At 35.8% G+C, this 17079-nt stretch overlaps 1 protein-coding gene across 1 annotated transcript in view; it reads left to right on the top strand.

Moving 5' to 3' along the window:
- Positions 1–17079, top strand: part of RYR2 (ryanodine receptor 2) — a 258198-nt gene that overhangs the window by 155062 nt on the left and 86057 nt on the right. Inside the window, exons 64-71 of the mRNA XM_063292172.1 lie at positions 4259–4319; positions 5592–5830; positions 6238–6319; positions 9753–9883; positions 11232–11552; positions 12053–12293; positions 12991–13078; positions 16029–16121. Coding sequence (XP_063148242.1) covers positions 4259–4319; positions 5592–5830; positions 6238–6319; positions 9753–9883; positions 11232–11552; positions 12053–12293; positions 12991–13078; positions 16029–16121 — 1256 coding nt within the window. The remainder of the gene's footprint in view (positions 1–4258; positions 4320–5591; positions 5831–6237; positions 6320–9752; positions 9884–11231; positions 11553–12052; positions 12294–12990; positions 13079–16028; positions 16122–17079) is intronic.

Here is a 17079-nt window from a genome sequence, read left to right as displayed (position 1 = left end):
AAATTGTTTTAATTGTCCTAGTTCAATGCTGTATATGGCTATGTTGAAAGCTTATCGCTACTAGTCCTCTAAGAAAAGAGGATGATTATTAAAATCCTTGCATATTTAAAATGTAATTTTGACCAGGATTCTGGTTTTTTTCACAGTAATTTCAAATAGATTATTGATAAATCGTCTACTTCTATTTGTATAAATATATTAGATTCTCATATAAGTGAGTCTAATAGAACAGCCAGTCTGGTGTAACGGTTAAGGTGCTACACTGGCACCAAGGAGACCCAGGTTCAGGACCACACTCAGCCACGGAGCCCACTGGGTGACTTTGGGCCAGGAAGATTGGCAGCGTGGTGAACAGAGTGAAAGATAGCAGCTCAAGAAAAATCTTGTACCACTGGACCTATGTATTTATTTGTTTGTGTGTGTGCATGTGTATGCATCACTTAACAGCCATCCTAACGGTAACCCACCCATCCCTGAAAGAATTGTTTAGGAGTAGTTTAGGGACTATGTAGTTTTCTAGAGTCTTAAAAATCTGCCTTTAGGTCATTGTTTAGCTCTTTTTCAGCTGGAATTTATATCCAGGTCTTGCATAAAACAATAAGAAATGGGAAGAATGGAGAGAGAAACTCCCCATTGTCATGTAGCTTGCTTAGCAATCCCTTCCCTTACTGAACATGCAGATTTTGAAATGAAAATTTAAAAGCAATGAAATTCAGCTTATCTCTGATGCTTGTTGCTAAATTTATTTTACTGACCTAAATATGAGTTTATTGCAAATGCCCCTTTCCTCCTCATCTCTGGCAAATATGTAAGATTAGTCATGCTGGAGCAACAGAAAATTGTTAACTATTGCTTATTTCTGATGTCAAACTCCTGTGCCAAGCATTGACAGAAATTGAGCCAAAGCAGGGCTCATGAAAAGTAAGAGGCATATATCAGCATATTCCACACAGCTACAAGATTTACAGAAGTTCTGAAGTAACCTCTAAATACCTAAAGCAGCCAAATATTTCAGTAAAACTGAGTCATGCTGAAAAACTCCAAAATACTGAATACTTGTTCAAGAGATAAAATAGAAATGACACATAACATCCCAGAAAAGGACCATGGCTTGCATCCTTAAAGAACAGCACATCTAATAGGAAAGAAAGATACGCTTCAAACGTTTGCAAGAGGTCCTTCTTCTATGACGAATGTACTGATTACAACTTTAATAAATTATTGTTAACGACCGGAACAATGCATCTTGGATGTATTACAGTTTTGTACCTGAAATATGGGATTTCTTCTGTCCTCTCTGCATGTGTGTGTATATGTGTACACACACACACACACACACACACACACACACAGATACTGTGTATATATGTGTGTGTGTGTGTGTGTCTTAATGCAATTCTGTGTGCACTTATAAAGGATATCAGCCTACCTGTCATCTTATAAAGGGACATCATCAGCTGATGCCCCTTTCTAAATACTGTCTTTATCAGAAGTGAAAATTGGAAAGGGAAAAACCTTTTCCATTAATGGTGCCTTAGTGGGGGTCACCTAATGTCAATTTTGCTATTATTTAATTTCCAGTTTAAAATGTTTTTATTAATAAGGCATTTTTTAAATAAAGGCATTTGAAATTCCTTATGTATTTGAAAATATGACATTAATTGCAGTATTATCTCCTCCTTTTATTGTTACTTTCACTTAGTTTTATTGTACGCCTTCTTGAATTCAAAGTATGCAAATAAACAAATTAGAAAATATCCATTCATGCACCTAATATTTCTATAATGTAGTTTAGTTCTTAAATATTTATATATAGGTCTTCTAAGAATTTGGCAATTTTAAACCTCCATTTATACTTTCTCTTAAATGTTCTGTTTGAGAGAATTCCATGTTTAGGGTTTTCATTATCATAAAATCATTGTTTAATTGTTCTTGAGACATTCTTTGTAAAGTTATAGCTTTTATTTTATTAATAGTTTTTTGACATTCCATCTTCCATATAGTTAAGCTTTCCTTTAGGATATTTTATCTGAACATTATGGAAATAATTGTCTATCAAACTGAAATCTGTCAGCATGGAAATCTGCAGCTTGGCCTGTTTAAGGAATTGTTAATTCACAATGTTACTAATGAGGTTTACATATATATGGCTTAAATATGATGGAGTTGATATGTTTTATATACAGTAAATAGTTTCATCAATGCAACTATGAGAGAACGTGCATGTGAGGGTTCTTTGTTTTCCAAGGACTGGACTCATCACAGCGTAGCAAATCTGTACAAAATGCTTTATTGCAGCACACACCTTCCCCAACAACAGACTATTGTTCTCCACCCATCTAGGATTTGCAAGGTGTTGCCATATAAATATGTCTTTAATGCTCAGTCCTTTAATACTTAGCTCAAGCAAAAGTCTATATGTCTGTAAAGTGGCAGACAGCCTTCTCTGCCTTCCAGACTCTAGCTGGGATGAGGTGCTGCTTCAACGTAGTTGTTCTTCTAATTGCTACTGAGCTTCTGGCAAAGTTCCAAGCTCCAGGCAGGATTCCCACCAGGATATGCTGCTCATCATAACTTGTGGTCCTGGCAGTTGAATGATAGTACTCTTGCCTGCTTGTAATAGTGGCTAATCTCCAGACACTGCCTCCACTTCCCCGTCTGTATGCCATTTGCCTATCACCTTTCCTCCTACATACACCTCCCCACTCTGTCTTAGCATTTGCTTATGTAAGCTAAGAGCCTGGGTGGGAAGAGGCTGCCTCTGGACATCAGCAGGTCCTTGAAAATGCCAGGATGTGGCTCAGTTATTACAAGCAGCTGGAATGCTGGCTTGGATGCCTGTGCGTAAAGTTGTGAGTGTATGAATGAATGCATGAGGGAATGGGGTGGGAAGTGTTTCTGCCTGGCTGCAGCTACTTTTCCCAAGTGCAGATAGCAATCCCAACTTCACTCCCTCACAGTACACTATATTCTGTTTTTATCATTATGCAGAACTACTACATTTTCCACCATATTTTCTACTCATATAACTCTGTGCAGCTGGTGTAATTATAGAAAGAGATTAGTCCTGAACAGTCCTTGAACAGGAGCCTTGTTTTCTACACTGTGACTCCAGCAAGGCTCAGGCAACATCTGTATCTGTATCTAAAACTTTTATGTCTGTTTATATTTTGTAACCTTTAACTGGGAGAAATGGTGCATCACAGGCCAACAATTTTTGAACCAAAGTACCTAAAATGGACTAACTTACAGAATGTGTCCAAAATCCAGGACCCATGACTCCCATGGAATAGAAACTTGAGAAATTTTATAAAACATTTTATGACGTAAAAATTATCATAAAACTTTGTATGATGAAATACAAAATGTCATAAAACATTTCTTGTAGTCAACTCCTGATGTTTGACTGTGATATACAGTTCAACACTGGCTACTTTCAAAGCAGATACATCTCTCCCTGAATTTTAAAGAACTTTTCCAGTACATTAGAAGCTCTGCCATTGTTGAAGGCATTGAGGGATCTGGTAAGGAATTATCTCTGAAACAATGACCCATGGGTTGTCTAGTAGTCTATTAAAAGTCCATAAATTTCAGTGAAAAAAAAAAAAACATGTGCTTGACTTTCTTAATGTAGGAAGGGCTAAAAACACTTAACTATGGTCTACTATAACTCAGTTATTATTTTTGCCATTGTCTTATTGCCTAAAAAATATTCCTTTGAGAAGAACTCTTAGATATTCTCGCAGGAGCACATTACTATTTTATCACTACTAATGATTTTGAAAAACTCATTTATTTTTGACAACTGCATTCTCCAAGTCCTACTTTTAAGTACCAATGGATATCTTTTACAAGGTGGGAATAACAGCCAAATATTTATTTGCATGGTTGATTGATTTCATTATTTTTTATGTGGCAGCTTTAGATTTAGAAGTGGTACATAATAACACATCATAAGCTTCTATAATAATACATTAATGTGATGAAAAGATTGACTCTCTTGTAAGGAATACAAACTGAAAACTTGAAATCTCAAAAAAATATTCTGGGAGTTTATCACATTCACAAAAAATGTTTTGTCTATCTTGGTCAGATTTTTCTGTTTTTGCATCAGCTGAAATAATTGAAATAATATTTTAAGTAATATAATATACTGTATAATATTAAATTCTATTTGTGAGTTTATCACTACTGGTGAAAAAATAGGAATAGTATAATACAAATCACTCTTATTTCTTCCTTCTTCTGGTGCCCTTAGGAAATGATGCAAGTTCAATAGTCAATTGTCTTCATATCTTGGGTCAGACCTTGGATGCAAGGTAAATTGCTAAATAGATTTTATTAAATTATTGTTTCAATTTGAAGAAAACTTAATAGTGACAAAATTATTTTAAAAGAATGCTCAGTTGTTTTTTCCATAAATGGAAACTTGCTAAGTCAGAAAGATTAGTAATGAGTTCAACCAGGGGAAAAGCTATCAGTGCCTCTGTCTGAAAATATGTCTGGGTGGGATCATCTATCAGTGTATCTCAGTTTCTAATTCTTATATTTAGTGCTTGCATGTTTGCTTGGAAATTTCATAGATTACATATTTAATATGAGCTGTAATCATAACTACTTCCTCAGTCAGGCATGAACGATAATTGCATGGTGAAAAGAATGTTTCATTACAAACCGTATCATTACATATTATGTGAATGTTCTGAATGCATTTAAAAGTGCTGTGCTATCACTGAAATTTTAAAAATTATCTATATTCCATAAACAACATCCTCCACCATTCCACAAAAATCTGTTTCCTATCAAATAATTCAACTGTTTATCCCTTGTTGCCTTGTACCTTATGCTTTGAACTGATTCTCAGAACTATATTTTCAGATCTTTTGGCATAATCACCTTGTTCCTGTGCTTTGATGTTGCTCAGCCTAAACATGTGCAACTGTCAGAGCTGCATACTGCCTTTTTCTCATACAAAGATTCCTATATTCTAATAAACACTTATGCTACTGTGTCCTGTATTAGCTGTAACTTCTGGGTAGCCTCAAGTAGAGAACAGACTTGAATCTAACTGTGATGCTTTCAACAGATTTACCATAATAAAGAGGCTAGCATGGCTTCATACAGAGCCAGTGTACATCATACGCAATATATCAGACTGGGACCAAATATACACATACTTAAGTCTGTACTTAATGATGTTGCCTACTGGGTAAATTTAAACGCTATCTCTCAGACAAGTTTCTTTTGCAGAGACAAAAAATGATGGAAGATTCTCATGTAAGCTACTGTACCTTGAGTTCCCAAAGGAGTATAAATCACAATATAACAGCATAGGCAACATCATAACTAACTTCCCCAAAGCCCTCTAGAAGACGTTCAGGGAGGAGGCTATGACAGATCTATGTCAACCAACAACTTTCCCTGCTAGGTACAGGACTAATGAACTATTTATATAGATCTCAAATGTCTTTTGATGACATCTCTCTAACCACTTACAGTGATTCCTAAAAAGTGTTCATTGGTCCATAGGAACTCTATGGATTTAGTTTGTAATAGAATGTAATATTATTTTATGTCCATGCAATGTACAGGACGGTGATGAAGACAGGTTTGGAATCTGTTAAGATGGCTTTGAGGACATTTTTGGATAATGCGGCAGAGGACCTGGAAAAAACAATGGAAAATCTTAAGCAGGGGCAATTCACACACACCAGGAGTCAGCCAAAAGGAGTAACACAAATAATTAACTACACAACTGTGGCTCTTCTGCCAGTACTGTCTTCATTATTTGAGCACATCGGACAGCATCAGTTTGGTGAAGATCTGATATGTAGGTATTAAAATGAATAATTTATACTATTAAAACTCTAGATTATGTTTAAGACCATTATAGCTTGGCTTCTAATATTCCAGACAGCAATACAGTAGTACCTTGCTTTTATCTGAGTTTATAAAAAGAATCTTCAAATAACAATTCCAGCTTCATTTGGTTAATTATATTGATTGTATTTATCCATCTTCAAAATGAAAGTAACTAAATGTTCTTGATGAGACATACAGATTCATATTCTTCAGCTGTTTCTAATAATACTAGCATGGTTGCATGACCCCATGTAAAATTTCCATTGTTATAAATTGTTTTCTGGTATGTTTATAGTCTCTTCTTAGTTATTCTCAGTAAAAATAAAATGCAATGCACAAAAATTGTTTCTTAGTTTTTCTTCCTGTTTTTCTTAGTGGAAGATGTTCAAATCTCTTGTTATAGAATACTGGCCAGCTTGTATGCTTTGGGAACCAGCAAGAGTATCTATGTGGAGCGGTAAGAAAGAAATATGCAATATTAAACATGTATTATGATCTATTTATCAGGATTTTTTTTAAAAAAAATGCTTGAATGAAGTTTTTATTCATTTTGGACATTTGGCTTGCTAGGCATGCAGTAAAAGAGCATTGAAAAAATACTAACACCGTATAAAATATCAATAGCAATGGTATAAAAATAATAATAGAGAGGAATAAAAAAACTGGCTGGAGGATAGAAAACATTCATACTCAAATGAGCTGAGGTAACTAGCAAGTCTTTATCCCTTAGGACTTGCTGGGATAAAATCTTATTAATAATGTTTGAACAAAAAAACCACATTGGTTTTTTGTTTTATTTTTATTGTTTGGAGGTGTGGGTGATTATTAAAGAAACTTCTCTTCCTTGACCATTATTAGTCTACTTACTAACCATAATGAAGCTCAAATCAAGAATTTCACAGTTGGGTGTTTGTACTGACTGGAAGGTGTTTTTATTCATTTTTAAGGGGAAAAGATTGTGGAAGGTAGGCCAAAGCTCTTTATTATATTAAAGATTTAGCCTCATTTTGTGCTCAAAAAATTTAGCAAAAGTGTTAAATGCCCCCATTTTCCTGCTGCTAATAATTGCTTTGCTGCGTTTTGAATTAACGAAATTTTGCAATCTTCAGGCAGTTTTATGCATAGCACATCACATACGTCATTAAACTAGGAAGTTACCATTTTGGACATAATCACAATTGGTGAGCCAAATGTTAAATTTATAAAAATCTGTATATGGTATTGATATATTGTTGTTATCATTTATGTTGGAATTGAAACTGATTAAGAGAAACTTTATACAAATTTATTTTGCACTGAAATTAAGAAATCAAACTAAATTAATGAAGAAGCTTCAGACTGATAAATGATCTAAATAAAAAACATCTGAGCATACTCTTAATCTTAAATTAAGGCTCTAATATAATCACATGCATATTTTGATTAAAATTACTATTCCATTTTTTAAAATATTATTTTTCTTAACTAACCTTTACATTTGTAGAGTCGTTCTTTCCTTTCCAGTTCCATCCCTGTGGTGTCAAATATGCAACCAATGAAACCTAAAGAATACATATGAAAACACAACGCAACAAATTAAAACAATCTGTTGACAGTCATTAAATAGCACATATTAAAACAGTAATTCTAACATTGCTTGGCAGAAAATAGTATAGCACTAAGATTGAAATTAAAAGGGCTAGGAGAGTTTTCTAGTCCTGGTACTGAAAAGTTAAGTTGGCAAGTGTCCACTGAGAAGAGCTGCCCACTTTTAGTCATCAGCCATACTGCAGCATATTTTTTGTCATTCTAGTTTTACTTAGAACTATAACACTTCTTGATAGTCTCCTATTCAGGTACTATCTAAGTCCCAAGCTGTCAGCCTTACCAGGTAGACCAGACAGGAAACACGATCAGATAAGCTAATTCTACTTTATTGTAAAGCCACATTAACAGAATCTTGCAAGTCTGAAAGTACAAATCTCCTACTGTCTCATTTACAGCCTGAGAAACTAGGGAGGGTCCCCCCATTTTAAAAATTTTTTTGTCCCGCCTTTATTATTTTTATAAATAACTCAATGTGGCGAACATACCTGATACTCCTTCCTCCTCCTATTTTCCCCACAACAACAACCCTGTGAGGTGACTTGGGCTGAGAGAGAGAGTGACTGGCCCAAGGTCACCCAGGCGACTTTCATGCCTCAGGCGGGACTAGAACTCTTGGTCTCCTGGTTTCTAGCCCAGCACTTTAACCACTAGACCAAACTGGCTCTTCTGAGCCTCTTGCCCCTCCCAGTACCCAGCTGCAGGCTATGCTTTCTCTTATCTGACTGTTCCCTAGGTACCATCTCTTCTCCCTGTCTCCCAAGGTCTTTTCCACATACAGTACCATTACACAAGCCTGCTTAGCCTTTTTTTTTGAAGTCAGTAAAAGTCAGCCAATAGTTGTGTTGGCACCCAGAATAGGTAGGAATATATGAGAAGATGCATTCCTTCAGCCTTGAAAGGTTAATAGACTCCAGCACTTCGAACTGACCTGACAGCCAAGCAGGAGTCAGTGAAGATGACTCAATACATCCAATTCCAATTAGTATCCATCTGCCATATTTTGTACTAAGTGAAGTTTTTGGATTATCTGCAAAATCAGACCCATATACAATGGTTGGTGGTAATCTAAATGTGAATGTGCTAGGGCATATATTACTGCAGGAAAATTACAGTACAGGTAGTCCTTGGTTAAATATTGTAATTGGGACTGGGAACTCTGTTGCTAAGCGACACGGTCATAAAGCGAAAAATCAGGTGACTATGCCAATTTATAATGGCAGTTCCAGCAGTTTCAGTTGCAGTCGTTAAGTAAATTGTGCACAGTCATTAAGTGCAGTGTCATGTGACTGCAACTTGCGACTTCCTTCCAGCTTCCCCATTGACTTTGTTGGTCAGAAGCTGGCAGTGAAGGCCACAAATGGTGATCATGTGACCACAGGATGCTATGATCATTGTAATTGCATGCCAGTTGCCAAGCACCCGCATCGTGATCACATGACAGCAGGGATGCTGCGACTGCTGCAACTTTGGGGATTGGCCATAAGTCTTGTTCAGTGTTGTTGCAATTTTGAACCATCGCTGAACGAGTGGTCGATAACTGAGGACTACCTGTATCTCTGTCCAAGTAAGATGATAGCTCATAAAAGGCACTTCACCCATCAGAGAATCCATATGCAGTATTTCTAATAGTAGAGATGGGTCTATCATAGCCACAAATGTGATTCATTAGGGTAGTGCAACCTCTTCTGGAATACACAAATCCATTAACAAATCTGATTTTTTTTCTGGAAATTGCTGCATTTTATTGGCCTTCATCCAGTCTGTTCAATCAGGTCCTAAGCACCCACCTAGATCTAATGAAAAATGACCTAGAATTATGCATGCTATTGGAAGTAAAATCTTCAAATTAGTTTGGATGTTCGACTCTGGTGGACCTCTGTAATGTAGACACTATAGGGTTGAACAGAAATTCCTCAGCACTATCTTCCGGAGATGGTCTTTCAGATATGTGTAGAACCATTGCAGGAGTGCCTTTCCTAGACAAACTCTCCAGAAGGATATCGGATTCCGTGATATTGAAAGTGACTGAGAAATCTAAGAAAATCAGGAGGATCAGTCCCTCAGATCAAGAAGACAGTTTCAGGGCTAAAACCAGGGCTATGACTGAAACACAAATAATGATTATATAGTAATAATCTGAGATGATTCTATATTGGTGTCTACTCAGGTACTATTGTTTAGCAATACTTCATAGGCAAATTGGACATCTGAAAAGTCTTATTAAAATGATACTGAACTAATTATATTTGTATTGACTCAAAAAGATGCCTGAATAACGATAGCACTTTTTTTTAACTTCACAGTCAACGCTCAGCTTTAGGTGAATGCTTAGCTGCTTTTGCTGGTGCCTTTCCTGTGGCATTTTTAGAAACTCATCTGAATAGTCACAATATGTATTCCATATACAATACCAAGACAGCAAGAGAAAGAGCAGGTACTGAAGCATGGATTTATTGTGTTAGCCAGAATTCATTATACTGCATATTTGCTTTTCACTTTATTTTCCTGTTCTTTGATAATGACTAGGGTTTTGAAGCACTTTACTTGCTGTTCTAAAGTGGTGCTGTGGAGCAGGTGCACTTTTTTTTTTTCCTGGAATCTCATGGTAGCTGTAGAGAGCAGCCCCATGATCCTGGGAAACAATGGAGATGCTTAAAAGACCAGTGATTTTTTTTCCCCACTGAAATCAACAATATTTAAACAGAAGAATTTGAATGTCACAGTAAACTAGGTTATCAAAACTGGAACATGGTTCAAAGAGCCATGGTTCAAAGAGGATTAGAAACTTTGGGGTGAGGTGGGGTTGTTTTTTGTTTATTAACCTTATTTTACCATAATGACCAAATTGTAAATTATTAAAACAACTTTGGAATTATTTATACATTGAATTCAGAACCAAATGAAAATTTCTGTTCTCCATATAGTTCTGCATCTAAAGAATTGATACATAACCTTTATTTCCTAATTTTTCAAAATTTTTGGTCTCAGTCTTGAGTGATGGTTTTTTTTGTTGCAAAATTTCATTACTAATATCTATCACAGGTTTTATTTAACTGCCAAATTCTTGAAACTCAGGCCTTATTTACATACTAGAAACTACAGAATGTAAGCCATGCCTCCTGTATTCCTTCTCCCTTGAATCGAAATCCTGGTTTGGGGTAGCTGCTGAAATCCCAGCTTGCTGCTGTGAATATTCTGGTGTATTATGATTTGATAACAACAAAGAAAAAAAGGAACAGTAAAAAGAACAAACACAATAACAAAAACACAAAAGCAAAACCCCCTCCCACTATATTTTATTCTCATTCTCTAAACTGTCTCTTGGAAAATGGATGAATGCAGATTTAATTTATATACCTTCACTTTTGGGGGTCCGTTCTTTATCAAATGAAATCCAGTTGGATGTTTTAGCTTAGGGTTCTTATTCCATCAGTGAAATTGAAGGAGCATTATTCCTTTTCTCCCTGAACTCAAAATCTGTTCCAGGAGATTTCTTAATACTCCAGAGCAGATTTGGAGAGTGAGGAAGGTAGAGGAGGAGGAGAACTAAACTGGAAAAGAGATTATGCAAAAAATGCTGTTAGCAAGTGACATCCATTTTTATATTGTGAATACCAGGTCACATATATTCAGAGTGCGGTTATGAATGATGAATGATGTTTGGAAATACATAGAAATGAAATCAAATGTATGAAATATGTATCACAAGAAAATTGTAATCAGGATGTTTGCTAATGCTGTTAAACATGCTATTATATTAATATGTATTACTGTTCTTCTAGGTTTCAATTTACCAAACTGTGTAAAGGAACTTTGTCCAAATATTCCATCTCTGGAAAAACTAATGGAAGAAATTGTGGAATTAGCTGAATCGGGCATTCGCTATACACAAATGCCTCATGTAATGGAAGTTATATTGCCCATGCTCTGTAGTTACATGTCACATTGGTGGGAACATGGACCAGAAAACAATCATGACAAGAGTGAAATGTGCTGCACAGCATTGACTTCAGATGATATGAACACTCTTCTGGGAAACATTCTGAGAATCATACATAATAATTTGGGCATAGATGAAGGAGCCTGGATGAAGAGATTAGCAGGTAGGCGAAAAGGAAATATTTTGATTCCTCTTTTGCCTGTATTTTAAAACAATCAAAAAAAATATTTTTAAGGAATTTGAGAAAAGCAAAAACAGATAATTTCAACAGATGCATTATGCTTTTTTAAAAGGCTAATCAAACTGCATTTTGTTCTGTTATACATAGGGTCGCCATGAGTCGTAACTGACTCGATGGCAGCTAACAACAACAACAACAACAAATGGAAAATGAGAGGAAGAGGTTGTATGTTCAGGTTAGCAGAAGATCTATGTGGATTTAATAATAGGAACAAAAAGAAGTGAGCGGGATTTGACAAAAAGCTAGAATGAATGAAGATGAATGAAGCACAGTGTATAACTTTTGGTCTGCATTTCTTTAAGAGATGACCAAAACTCTAGTGGAGTAACTGTAATATAATAAATCTGTTGAAGATTGTAACATCTTTTATTGTAGTTTTTCACCTACTAATACTCACTAAAATTAATGGATTCTTTACCTAGTGTTTTCTCAGCCTATCATAAGTAAAGTGAAGCCTGAGCTTCTGAAAACACATTTCCTTCCACTGATGGAGAAACTGAAGAAAAAAGCAGCTATGGTTATCGCTGATGAAGAACACTTAAGAGCAGAAGGCAGGGGTGATATGTCTGAGGCAGAACTGCTCATCCTAGATGAGTTCACTACACTTGCACGGGATCTTTATGCCTTCTATCCATTGTTGATCAGATTTGTGGACTACAACAGGTACATGGAGAACTAGTTTTTAAATGTCCAGGGTCTTATGGGAGTGAGTTTTCTGATGCACAAGTTGTAATTCCTGTTGTATCAGATTAATGGCATAACTAGAATCTCAGCATTTATCTGGAGTATGCAAGAAAGAGAAAGAAGTTGCTCTATTTCTTTTTCTCATCATAAACCAAACTAAGATATTACACATAGCACTGTAGTATTCAGGCACTATACTCTTAGGTTACATATTAAATGATAATAAACATGTCATGAATATTAAAATAAATCAATACATTAACTCTTCTTTAATTGTCTCTTGGTACATGCTGTATTGACTAGAATTCATTAGAAATTTTAACATCATTTCTTATGAATTAACTCAAGGCCAGGGTTTTTTATTATGCTATAGGAGTTAAGTTCGTCAGTGCAGTGTCTCGGTCACATTCAAGTTTTGCTTTATCTGAGGTCACTATAGGTAATTCTCGTTGTCTCTTCTTTTACTGTTTACTCCTTTTACCATTTTCTCCCTGCTTTTCCTCTTTCCCTGGAACTGCTAAGAGTCGAATACTCTTGCTCAGGGCTGCATTCCAAAAATCCGGTGAATTGGACTGTATTAATACATGTGTTAATGTTGAAGATTCCCAAGATACTTTGTTGTTTTTGCTGTAAGTAGGAGTGATGATAAATGTTTTTCTTTACTTTTTAATTTCAGAGCAAAATGGCTCAAAGAGCCCAACCCTGAAGCTGAAGACTTGTTTCGTATGGTTGCAGAAGTTTTCATTTACTGGTCAAAATCCCATGTATGTTTTTTAAATTTCATAATTAACAGTGTTTTTGTCATAGTATTGAGCATCAGATACATGCAAACGGCTCTCGGTGCAACAGCATCCAGATGAGATGGCAAAAAATCAAGAAGGCTGTTGTGGCAGTGCAGTCGAAGTCCTGACCCTTTGTACCTGTGTGTGACAGGTACAAAAGGGATAGGGTTTGTATCACACTGCTGCAAGTGCCACATGCTTTTTTTTATTATGAATTTTATTAAGTTTGAAGAGAAAGATAAAAGTTACAAAAAACCCAAAAAACTACAAAAAAAGAAGAAAAACTAAAAAGATGTAAAAACACACAAAAATTTACAACATTACAGAAAGATGTGACTTCTGACTTTTAACAGAAAGGATATACAAACATCTTCCATAATCAATCTCTTACTCTATATTAAACCAAAATCATGTTATTTCTATAGATCGTTCCCCTTTAGCACATTATAAAAATCACTAAGTACAGTTACTTGCTCCCTTTATATTAAAAAAAAAAAAAATCCTATAAACTTCCTAAACAACTTCCCCCCCTCAAAATAACACTTATTTAATTATTCCCTTCCTACTACTATTGTATACATTTCTGTCTGCTATAATAAAAATCAAACTAAAAAGCACATAAATTGTCTGCCATTATACTAAATAATACAACAATTTTAATAATCTTAATAAACCCCAAAAAGAAAAGTAATTTGAAACAATGACCTTAAATCAAATTCTTAAAACCATCCAAATAAACATTTTTATACCCTAATAATCTTAATCCATATCCTTAAAAGCAAATTACATCAGTCAAACCGTAAAAGTGATTCAGATAAACATTCTTTGACCCTTATCCCACTTCAAAATAAACCAAAGCATTTACATCACCCCACACTGTGCACAGAGCTTTTCTCTTGAAAAAATCAAACAGCCCAACTGCCCCCCTCAAAAATTCCAATTTCTCTTCAGAAAACCTCCCATACAGTACATAATGATTCCTTCTTTTTCATGACATTTCACCAAAAAGTCAGTTTTACTTATGGCTCACAGTTCCCTCTCTCTGTTGAATTTCTCCAACTCCACTATCCAATCTTCATCCAGCATCTCAACAGAAATCCCAATCTCATTCTTAGAAAAAAAACATTTCTATCACTGTTGAATTCCTCAATTTCATCCAGTACATCCCCAACCAGATGACACATTTTAGAACTCATATTTTTCACAATGTCCTGAATGTCTTGTATAAAAACTTGATAGTCAGAAAAGATCTGTTTAAAATCTTGATGGATGTCAGAAAAAAATCTGGTTAAAATCCTCCATGTCTCATGCGGTAGATTTTTGCACCCCCCTAGGAGCTTAACCAGTGAAAGTTGAAGATATGAAAAAGTTCCGAAGTATGTTTACACAAAATGAAAGTGAGATAAACAGACCGTTCCCAAGGGAAAGTAGAAACAGAAAGCTGAAGGTTTAAATCAGCCTATTCAAAGTGTAGGAAAATGCTAATATCTTCAAATTTAATACCAAAATTAGAGCCTCATGTGGCGCAGAGCGGTAGGTGGCAGTATTGCAACCAAAACTCTCCCCACAACCTGAGTTCAATCCCAGTGGATGTTGGTTTCTCAGGTAGCCAGCTCAGGTCAACTCAGCCTTCCATCCTTCTGAGGTTGGTAAAATGAGTGCCCAGCTTTCTGGGGAAAGGTAATTATGATTGGGGAAGGCAATGGCAAACTACCCTGTTCTATAGTCTGCCAAGAAAACGTCATGAAAGCGGCATCCCCCAAAGAGTCAGAAAATGACTCTGGGATCTTTCTTCTTTCTAATACCAAAATAATAACAGGAAGACAATTGTTTGCTCTTAATCCTCCTTTGTATTTGGAAGGAAAACGAATTCCAAAACTGAAAAAAGATTTTTAAAAAAAAGTAATCCCCAAAATAACGATAAGTACCAAGATAGCCTGCTTTTCCTTGCTGTAGAAAGCCTCTCTTAGGGTATGCATACTTAAAAATATATATATAAATTTGGTGATTTAGAAATAGGGTGGCCGGTCTTAGTGTCCCTTTAAGGCTACAGTGTGGCTTGGAAAATGGTGTCATCCCAGCCTCCCAGCTAGCTCTTACCAGTTGAACGCGAAACGCTGTTTGTGATCTTCTGGCTACAAGCAGCCATCTGTAGGGCAGTTGGGGTGATTCCTGGTGTTTATCCAGAGAACACTTTATCCGGAGAATACTCCTGGGCTTCAGATAAACCTTCCTGAGCTCAAAAAAATTGCCACGTTATCAGTTCTGCCTGTGGAGCCCGTGGACATAGCTGCTCAGTCCACCATGTCCCCACTGGAAGTCCGCAAGTGCCACATGGTTTTTTGACCTTCCCAATGCCATTAACTCAATGTGTGAATGTGAGTGTGTCTGTAAGAAGAGAAACAGGAAAGAAAGCAACAGTCTTGATTATGGTTTGCTTCCTCTGCACCCTCTTGTTATAGAAAGCTTTACTTTTACTTCTTACGAATAAATGGCAAATACAGATACCTAAGGCATTTTCTGGTTTATCTCCTTTTTCTTCTTCCCAAAGGGTTTTCAAAAGGATCTTTCTTCAAGTTGTATAGCATTTCTTGTCACTATGATATCTTATGGATCCAAAGTATTTTTTTTTATTTGTCTGGAGAGTATTGGAGAAAGTTGTTTTGCAAACAATTTAAAAATAGTTCTTAGGGAGTGATACAGAAGGTATCTTTTCTCAAAAGAAAGATGTTCTTTAGCTGTATCTAATAAGTACAGTTTTGTTGAAAAAGTTGAATAAACCCATTTTTATACCATTATAGATATTATGATTTCATAATGCAATTTTATAGCATTATATAGGTTATGAAAGTCAAGACAAAGGAGGCAGTGGAGGTGCCAAATAGTGTATTTTGTAACATCTTGTGCTTTTCTGTTCTTTTTAACATTGCAGAATTTTAAAAGGGAAGAACAGAACTTTGTGGTGCAAAATGAAATCAACAATATGTCTTTCCTTATTACTGACACTAAGTCGAAGATGTCCAAGGTATAAAAAGTTACAAATATTACTGTATTTATCAATATATTGCTAAAACCTCTAGAGTTTTCTTTAATAGTTAAAATCTTCTACATACAGTATATTGGGATATTTAAATAGTCCAAATATTTTAGAATATTCTAAATATTTCCTTAACATGTTTTCTGTAGAGATGAAGATTTTGGAAAGGCTGTACTTATGGGTCCGATTGCCTTCGTTTTGAAATTCTTTAGCCGGTATAAACCAACTCCAAATTTTCCATCCATTTATAGGAGGTCACTGAGCCCATTTCATCCATGTGGATTCTCTACAGTGCAAAGGGCCATCACATGTAGTTGCCACATAACTTGTGTGCATATAGAAAAGAATTATCCTCATTCTGACACACTCTCTCTCCAACACATTGATTCTACTTTTCTTCTATCCTCCAGCAAATACTTTCTCTCACTTTTCCTACTAGGAATTCTTCTCTCTTTTTAACTTTTTTAGAATGACATGTTCTACAGAGAAAGCTGCAGTCATGTTCAACATCTCCATTTTTCCAGGGGACATTTTGGAAAAACAAGTTGCTGAGTGAAACTGTAGCTTCTCTTTGTACTGCATCCAATCTTTTCTAAAAATTAAGAGAATAGTAAAGGTGTCACTGCTGGATAAGTGCTTGGGGGAGAGAAGTACAGCGCATACATCCGTACATGAATAGTCACGTGTGATGAGAAGGGAGAGACAGCCAGGGGTAAAGAAATGGGAGGGGGAGATATGAGTGGGCTCAGAGAGGCCAAATTACCTAGCAGCCCCTCAGCTGTTGTCCACTATTCTTTCTAAGTATCTCAGCTCTCTTTCTCTTCTAGAAGGAAGAGTAAGAGTTAATATTAAAGTACATTTAGTTGTATCTAACTGGAACTGCTTATTATTGACCATTGAGACAGCACAGGCAAACCAACAAAACAATTAGTTTTACAAGGCCAGC

The sequence above is a fragment of the Candoia aspera genome, chromosome 1 (assembly GCF_035149785.1).
Source record: "Candoia aspera isolate rCanAsp1 chromosome 1, rCanAsp1.hap2, whole genome shotgun sequence".
Taxonomy (NCBI): domain Eukaryota; kingdom Metazoa; phylum Chordata; class Lepidosauria; order Squamata; family Boidae; genus Candoia; species Candoia aspera.
This window is presented reverse-complemented; position numbering and strand designations above follow the sequence as displayed.